The 9,470-nt window shown below is 44.4% G+C and overlaps 1 protein-coding gene across 1 annotated transcript; it reads right to left on the bottom strand.

Annotated features, from left to right (window-relative positions):
- Window positions 1-6,590: 6,590 nt before the first annotated feature.
- GPR141 (G protein-coupled receptor 141) lies at window positions 6,591-9,193 on the bottom strand. The gene is made up of 2 exons (XM_053409968.1): window positions 8,778-9,193; window positions 6,591-7,655 (listed from the first exon to the last, which is right to left on the bottom strand). Exons 1-2 carry the CDS (start codon window positions 8,790-8,792, stop codon window positions 6,711-6,713), a joined length of 960 nt encoding a protein of 319 aa, XP_053265943.1. The 5' UTR covers window positions 8,793-9,193; the 3' UTR covers window positions 6,591-6,710.
- Window positions 9,194-9,470: the final 277 nt, after the last annotated feature.

Below are 9,470 nucleotides of genomic sequence, written 5' to 3'. Positions count from 1 at the left end.
GTGGCCCCTATTCATCGAGAGACCGCTGCGGAGACAGCATGGAGGGGGCTGCCGAGGATGCAACCAGGGCTGGATTTGGGTTTGATGAGGCCCTACGCTACTGAAGGCAATGGGGCCCTTTATATGTCCAGCTGTCGTTTGTCAACAACAAATTGTCACTGTTTTTTTGTGTTTAATATATGCTATATGGTAAATTTACGGTCCTAATAGGTATCTAAAGCCATTTGCACATAACAAAGTATCTATTTTATCAAAGTACAGTGGTACCTCGGGTTAAGTACTTAATTCGTTCCGGAGGTCCGTTCTTAACCTGAAACTGTTCTTAACCTGAAGCACCACTTTAGCTAATGGGGCTTCCTGCTGCCGCTCCGCTGCACCGCTCGATTTCTGTTCTCATCCTGAAGCAAAGTTCTTAACCTGAGGTACTATTTCTGGGTTAGCGGAGTCTGTAACCTGAAGCGTATGAAACCTGAGGTACCACTGTAATTGTTGAACTGAAATACAATTAAGAAGAATTATATTAATAGTGAATTGGGGGGGGGGGCAAGAGAGTGGGGCCCTAAGCTATAGCATGTTTAGTTTATATGTAAATCCGGCACTGGATGCAACAGATCCAGCTGTGGTTGGGGCCACAGAAACAGCAGTGCTTGATGTGTTGCTGGATCCCTCCCCAGTGGATCCTGGCAGTGGATCCCCCCCAATGAATCCTCACATTGCCTCATGGGTGGGCCAGCCCTGCTGCTAAGGGAAAGATTCTTGATGGCTTTAATTTGGCCACTTAAGGAAGGAGAGAGAAAGCTGCTCTAATGAACTGCACTTTGGAAGGAAATATTCAGTAAACAGGTCACCCCAGAGGAGCCATTTGAAGGGCTTGAGATCAATGGGCTCCACTTACTTTCTCTTTAAAGGCTAGGATGAAGGAGGAAAAAACACCCCCACTGTCTCTTCACATATGTTGCTTCACAGGGTGTGGGTGTGTCTTGGCCAACCTCGGGGCTATTTCCCCATTACTTCCTTCCAAGGCGATCTAAATTGCTTACCGCACATTTCAAAAGTTGGCCACTCCCAGTCAATCTTTGTTTCTCCTTTTTTTTGGGGGGGGGGCTTTTTATGGAGTGAACTTTGTTATGGGGAAGTTATGCCCATAAAAATGCACCCAGCATAACAGAAACGGGGGAAATGTTGTTGCCTTGGTGACTATACGGTGACCTTAAGAAAGAACACAACTGCTGTTTGAATAATAGCCTGGAGAGTAATCTAAATCAAATGATTTGCTGGGCTAAACTTAATGACTTTTCTGTTAGGAGAAACTACACAAATGTGTGATTCAAGGATACAAAAGAGTGGCTTTTCTTCTGAACTATCACATTTAGCTATATTCCCTTGGCATTATGGAATTAGTGGAGACAATTTCTGCATCACAGAGAAGATAGTTCAGGCCTTTTCCTCCAGCAATAAATCTGTCTACAGAATAATGGTTTAACTTTTCATGGGAAGACCTTTAAAAGACTCATCCTAAGGTAATGTTATGAGTTTGTGGGGGAGGAAGCAGGCAGCATAAGAGACCTTCTAACCCCTGGATCCAGCAAGTGATAAAATAAAAGCTAGGATAGGCTCCTGTTTTGAGATGATCGCCTGGGTGATGGGCCATTAAATGAAACAAAGGAAAGGGGCTCTGTGCGAGATGTCAAATGGGTGAGGCCCCTCCCTCAACTCATAGATAGTTAGAAGGACAAAGCAGCGCAGGCCTTTTTCTCTGTTTTGGCTTCTGGACCACTCTTCTTGTGGTTGTTTTGTTAGCTTTCTGCCTTGCCTCTTCCTTGCCCTCACTTACGTGGGGGCATCCTGTAAGTGCATGCAGGATAGCAGTCTGCAAGCCCATTTCCTCAAAAGTAAAGAGCCACTGACCTCCATGGGGCTTACTTCTTTGCAAGTGGCTAGTTGGGCTTGTGAACTGTTATGGTGACCTCACTGATGCGGGAGCAAGCCCCCTCTGAACCCAGTGGCTCTTTACTTCAGAGTAAATGTGCATGGCTTGGAGCCCATGAGGTCTGGCATTCAGCCCTCCCGTTCCTCTTTTCCAGGAGGGGCCCGTCCCGTTTCACCGCCTGAGGCGAAACGGGAAGGTGCTGCCCCGCCATTGCTCCTCCAGCAAACCCTCACTTACTGGAGTTGCGCTGCGGCAACAGCTTCTGGAAAGATCTCACAAGACCTTGCGGAGCTCTCATGAGATCTTGTCAGAAGTTGCCGCCATGGCTTTTCTGGCGGTAGTGGAAAGGGTAGGTGGATTGTCCACAGGGGTCTTGCTTGCAGGATTCCACCATTTGAGGTGGTTGGCCCAGTCCACCTCATGGGCTGGCCGGCTTGCTCCTTTCTGCAGAACCAGGACAGGTTCAATTCCAACCACTGATAGGAAACAGGCCTTGTGCAACAGCCTTTGAGAATGTGGGGGAATGTTGCTAACCCTCCTTTCTGGAGCTCCCTATGGCACCTTGGCCAGAAGATCGTCTGCTGGCAGACAGGCTCCTCCCCGGTCACCTCTTGGCTCCCTCGCACAAATGCCTGCGAAGCTCTTCCTCCACTGCCAGCTGTGCAGGAGCTCAAGAGTGTTGACCGGTGGGAGGGCCGGCCCTAACCTGGGCACTGGGGGCAAATCAGTCATCTGGGCAAAATGTCTCAGACGGAAGTAAAGCTGTCACAAGTTTTCTCTTATTTACAAGAAATAGCTGGGTTTTAGAGAAGTAGAAACCTAGTTTTGTAAGCCAGGAGTGTCAAAGGAAGGAGAATTCTGACAGGACTTGTTGCTGTTTCATGTAGAGGGGGTGGGGATTATAGAGGAGGGAGAAAGGTTGTTTTCTGCTGCTCCAGAGAAGCGGACACGGAGCAATGGATCCAAACTACAAGAAAGAAGATTCCACCTAAACATTAGGAAGAACTTCCTGACAGTAAGAGCTGTTCGACAGTGGAATTTGCTGCCAAGGAGTGTGGTGGAGTCTCCTTCTTTGGAGGTCTTTAAGCAGAGGCTTGACAACCATATGTCAGGAGTGCTCTGACGGTGTTTCCTGCTTGGCAGGGGGTTGGACTCGATGGCCCTTGTGGTCTCTTCCAACTCTAGGATTCTATGATTAATAGGACTTTAGCCTATATTTCAACTTAAGTATGAGAAATTGGCTCATACTGGGGCAGGACAGTCCTTGAGATCATGGACTATGCCAGGGAGTAGAAATTTGTGATCTTTCCCATGTTGTTGGACACCAGTGCCCATCTCCCCTGAGCATTGGCCATGCTGGCTGGAGTTGATGGGAGTTGGGGTCAAACACCATCTCAAGGTCACCATGTTGTTTTGTTTCTGGGTAATAGAGAAGGTCTGATGGGACCCTTCAGCCTCGAAGGCTGAATTGAACCTCCAGTGACCATTCACTTACCTCTGTGGCAGCTTAAACGTATCACATTCTCTTTGGATTGGCAAGTGTTGCTTCTGTCCTGATTCATATCTTCTGGCCCACAGATCTGCCTGAGTTTCAAATGATGGCACCGTGCCTCATCGTGAACAACAACAATTGTTCAGACCCAGCCAAATCCGTTGAAAAATGAAAATGTTCATTCTTCTACTTGTTCTTGTGGCAACTGTGCAAGCCAGGAAGAATATGAGTGGAGAACCACAAGACGGTGTCCGACCAGGTGACAGCATGGTAGCCCTTCCGTGAAGCAGAGTGGGTCACCTGCCTCACCTGCCTTGCCACAGATACCCTCAAGCTAGCCTGCTTCCTTGGCTATGGCGGATGACGTAGTCTTGTCACGAAAGCTGAAATAGGATTCAACAGCCAGTCCAGTCAACCCAACTCCTGAACATGGACCATCTTGTCTCAGTGAGCCAAATGTCTTAGGCCGACCCCTATGTCCCCTACATTATAAACCATAGGTGTGATATTTCTACATGCAGGGAAATATTTGGAGAATCTTAATGCAAATGGAGGGAATGCCATTGTGTAGGAGCCAGAAATTCAAATAGTATCACTTGTGAAAGTGGTCTTAAAAGATACAGGATGAAATGTTTATCAACCTAGCACAGCTCTCCCTGTCAGGACCATGCCAAGTTAGGGCCACGGACAGCAGCACCCATGGCTGTTCCCCACCCACCAGGGATCGGCTTGCCAAATGAAGTGCCAGCATTTTTAGGTGAGTTCCTCCCACTTATTTTTTTTTCATTCTGACCCAATCTTGGTGCTATGTTTTTTGGAATGTGTAAAGTAGGGTTCTTCTGCCTGATCACGTGAACAAACTAATAAGCTGAAATGATCCAGACTACCAGAGGCCCCAAAAGCACTGTGTTCAAGGAGCTAATTATTGTTTTTAATTTAATTTATTACCTGCCCCTCACCCTAAGGGTTACAGCCATTTAGAATATAACATTAAAAGCAGCTGAAAACAAATTACAATCACAAAAGTAGGATAGGTCTGACTTTTACAGAATTAAACAACAGCATCACAAGGAGAATGTTCGTGCAGCTAACTTTAATTAAAAGTTTAATTACACTTGGTCCCTTCCAACTTACAATTCTATGATCTGATGAAATGGGCATGATTCGTGAAACATTTGTCATTGTCCCCCAAACCCCACCCCATAATATCAAAGATGATGAGTCCACACAGAAGAGTGAAGACTATACCTTTCAGTGCTCAAGCCCCTAAAAATTCAACCCCTCTAATTTTTGGTGAAACATTTAAGAACACAAGAATCCGCTGGATCAGACCAGCGGCCTATCTAGCCTAGCATCCTTCTCTCATAGTGGCCAATCAGATGCTTTTGCTGGTAGGGGACACTTAAGCTGCAAACTGTAGGGTACCAGGCAGGCAAAAAAATACCGCTCTGTTGACTAGGGGAGGACAGGTGGCCAGGTGCTTGTCTAGTTGAAGGACAGGGAATGTGTTGCCCTCCAGATGTTGCTCCAACTCTCATTAGCCCCAGTGAACATGGTCAATGGCCAGACATGATAGGAGTAATAGTCTAGAAACATCTGGAGAACCATGGGTCCCCCTCCCTGGCCTAGAGCAGCGTTCGCCACCCTGGTACCCTCGATCACAAGAGCATGGTGGGTGGGAGTTTTGGTCCCAAACTTCGGGAAGACATCAGGTTCGGTGAGGCTGACTTAGAAACTTCAACTTGTTGGACAGTTTCAGGCGCTGATTTTGCACAGTGCTAATTCCTTCTTTGCTTAAAGAAGACCTGACACCAGAGCAGCCACAATCCTGCGTAGCTCACTAAGCTAAGCCCCGGCCTTTGCCCATAAATTCTTGGCATTGCCAGAGGTGTTTGTGATCAACAGGAATATAGGCAGATTAAACACCAGAGACTTTAAATGTTTTCATGTTGTTATTTTTCCTTCACTGATACGTTTTTATTTGCAATAAGGTTTTGTTTATCTTAAATATAGGAATGGCACTAAAATCTCTTGCTGTGATGCAGCTGCCATAACTGTTGTGCAAGATCCATTTAATGTAGTCAGATGCACACTTAGAGTTCTCCACAGTTTCTCCTACATAGACTTCAGAGCTTTGTACAGGGGTAGGCAACCTAAGGCCCGTGGGCCGGATCCGGCTTAATCGCCTTCTAAATCCAGCCCAGCGTGTTTTTACATAAGTAGAATGTGTCCTTTTATTTAAAATGCATCTCTGGATTATTTGTGGGGCCTGCCTGGTGTTTTTACATGAGTAGAATGTGTGCTTTTATTTAAAATGCATCTCTGGGTTATTTGTGGGGCATAGGAATTCGTTCATATATTTTTTTCAATAGTCCAGCCCACGGCTGAAAAAGGTTGCTGACCCCTGCCTTTCTATCTGATGGCACAATTGGAAGGTAGCTTGTGCAACTAATAATTCCTTCCACCTTCTGCCCCCCCCCCAAAAGCGCCTCCAGAGTGTTGGGAGGGGATCTTGAATAGGGTTGGAGGAGAAATTTGATTCAGCATGTATTTAAAAAACACTTCCCGAAACAATATGCAAACTGAAACACAGCTCCCCTTTGAAATTCATACTTATCAGAATTTTGTGATGCAGTTCTGCAACCAGTCTTTACAAAAATGCATATACTAGGGAGAGGTTTGCATAGAAATGTAGATATTAGTGAAAACAACATTTTTAAAAGCACCACATTCGGGGAAATTACTTGCAACGATGTGTGCATTAGTCAAAACCTCACCTAAATATATGTTTGGGGGAATCTACAGTAAAACGCTTGTGAAATTTCATGAGAATCTAAAAAGACCAAATGCAAGCCGCTTCAAAATGTGAAGAACTGAATTAAGGACTAGTAAAATGAAAAACAGAGAGAACCAAAATGGACAGATCCTTCCTTCCCTAATCCTGAGCAGAGTGGACTCCCACACAAAACTGCAGTGGACCGAGAGAAAGAGACTTTTCATCAATACACCATGCAAGGCTCCATTCCTCAATTCTGCATGAGTCCTGTGTGACACTGTTAAAGGACTCTGTGGCTCTCTGAAGAGACTTCACAGGAATACAGGGAGCGTTAGGGAGCCTGGCCAGTGGTTGGCAGGGTAGACTGGGTTTACAATCTGCCTTTGCTTACATAGCCGTCAGACGCAACCCATAATTTATAAATTTTTATTCTGAGAATCTTTAAGTCATATATCTTTCACCTACCCAGCTGACCTTGTCGCCAAGACTTTCTTACAAAAGAATGCAAAGTTTCAGCAGCATGAAAGTCCACTGATTTTTTGCCTCAGGGTTTTACTTCCAGTTATCACAAACAAAAACAAATCAAGGCAGCTGATGGCAGTTATGCTCAAGCAGATTTCATTGACAGAATTCAGTCGCTTGTCATCCGCATGCTGAATGAAATAAATCCGGAAAAAGTGACTAGGGAGGAAGCAAAACATTAATATCCCTATAAAGAACAAACTTTTCAGCTGCGCCTGAAACTCTTGATATGACCAAAGGGATCCTGAAAGGGTTTTCACCACCTTTCGAATCATGAACACTTGTAAGCCCAAGAGGGTGCAAATTATTGCAACCATTACAGCAATTACAATGTAGTTGACTGCTTTCACTGGGGCACTGCTGAACTCCTGCTGGAATTCAAAACACGTCACATTTGCATAAACCCCAGTTTTCCCATACCAGCAAAATAGTACTGGCACCACAATAACAATAGCCAGAACCCACACAGCTATGCTGGTTGCCACAGCATGCAAATTCCTATAGAATTCCACTTTGTCCTTCCACTGAAAAAAGATAAGGCACCTGATTACCAAGAAAATCATATAGAACAGGAAAGTGAGGTACATGTGGAAGTGTAGCATTCCGCTCACAACTTTGCAAAAGATTGTTCCAAAGATCCATTTTTTGGTGGCGTAGTAATACACGCGAAATGGCACAGTCACAAGGAAGAGGCTGTGGACTACCACTAAGTTTATGATGGCAGTTGTAGTCACTGATAAAGCATTCATTTTCAGTAGCAAAAAGGACATTTTGATGACTCCACACACACCTCCGATAAACACCGCTGTGTATATTGTGATCAAGGCGATATGAGCGGAATCTATTGAGTTGAAGTTCAGTTGAGGCTCTGACGTTGAGCTAGGAAGTAACTCTTTCCGTCTATCCATGCTTCTAGAATCTTCTTTTATCACAGCCTGTTTGAGAGTGGGGAAACAGAAAGAAAGAAAGAAAGAAAGAAACCAATTTCATTAAAGTTTCCAAGGCACATGCTGGAAGTAGAATCTTTTGGACAAAGTACTAGAGATAACTCTTTATGGCTACCTGAGGTATGGTTGAACATAAAAGCATCCAGAACACAAACTGTTATGTTTTGACACACATGAAAAAAAGAATAATCACTTTCTTCTGTTTAAATGCAGGCTTACGTGAGATAAGTCATGAAGAAATTTATCTCTACGCATGCTTCCTCATGGAAAGAACATCTCTCTCTGAGGTGAAATTTTTGCATGACACTGATTCAATAAAATAAAAAGACCTCATCATGGGCATCAATGAATACATGAAGTTGTCAAAATGGGCAATTATTATTTTATGCAATAGAGCTCACCCCATTACACACTCTGCTTCCTCTAGAATTTTGAAAGTTTCACCCTAAACACAGAAAGTATTTTCTTTGTTTGCTTCTACTAAAACATATTTGGAGTCTTCCACATGCTGCTTAAGGTATATTTGGCAAATGTTATTTCCCCTCATAACTGACCCTTTGGGGGAAGTCTTATGTTTTAAAAGTCTCAAACTGCTTCCGTGCTCTGCAGGTATTCAAAGAACACAGGATGTGATAAAGCACTTTATGTGTGGGGTTGTGCATGCCAGCCAAAACCTTCTGGGGCTGAGCAGGAAGGAACTATTAGTCTTATTTGGCTGAGAGCACATAGGATCCTCTTTGTGATCAGGGCCCTGATACTGGAAGGTTCCCAGTTGTGGGGAGATTTGTAAGCGTGTTCGTGTTTAGAAACCTCTTTCAGACCTTCCAGCAAAATGCAAGAAAGCTGGGGGTGGAGTCTACAGGGCCACAACATGCAGGAACATGTAGGTTGTGGGTCCTATGTTCTCTATACATGCCTTCTATGCAGATCCCACAAACATCTGGTTGACCACTAGGAGAGCAGAATGCCGGATTAGATAGATGCCATTGGTCTGACCCAGCAGGCTCTTCTTATGTTCTTAAATCTAAGAGATAATGAAGGCTCCATTGTAGACGGCAACTGTTTGGAGGCCGAAGCCTAACCATGCACAAAGAGATAGGAAGTACTAACCAGGGATGAAAGCATTTCTTGCTGTGCTGGCTCAGTCCATTACTGGTCAAACTGAATGGCCCAAGTTGGAGGAGCTTGATTGTTAGCAGGACCAGGACGAGGAACAGGATGCCCAGGTGTGCCTAGATTGCACTGTGAACAGAAATGGTCAGAGCTGAGAAGCAATGCTGCTAACTGCATAATAAACAGCTAGGAGTGCTTTTTGGTCTCAGATGCTCAACACCTGAAGACGTCCGTGTTTTCAAACTGTGTGCCTCTTTTGTTTCCAGTACACAATGGTCTATACTCTATAAGCGTCTTAAACTAAAGACAAAATATGTGATGCAGTTTTAGGTAAGTATGTTTGCATGTTCTTGTATTTTATTGTGGTGTACCTTGTTTGGACTTGAGGGCTTGAGGACAATCAATCAATACGGGTATTTAATGCTATGTACATATCTAATCCCCAGAAGTGTGTTGGTCTGCAATACTGTATAAATGTGTTTTGCCTTCAGGAAATGGCCTCTTTCTAAGTCTGCTTACCATGAAGAATGTTGACTTTGAAAGGAAGTGTGCAATAATTTCCTCAGCACACCACCTTATGCTATTCACATCCTCTTATTTCATGTGGCTTTTACAAGCATGGACCACAATTTGATATGTTTAAAAAGGGATTGGGACAGCAGACCAGCTAAAAAGAAGTAAAATGAAAAT

Source organism: Podarcis raffonei, chromosome 12 (assembly GCF_027172205.1).
Source record: "Podarcis raffonei isolate rPodRaf1 chromosome 12, rPodRaf1.pri, whole genome shotgun sequence".
Classification (NCBI taxonomy): Eukaryota; Metazoa; Chordata; class Lepidosauria; order Squamata; family Lacertidae; genus Podarcis; species Podarcis raffonei.
The sequence above is the reverse complement of the archived record's forward strand: the minus strand, read 5'-3'. Positions and strand labels throughout refer to the sequence as shown.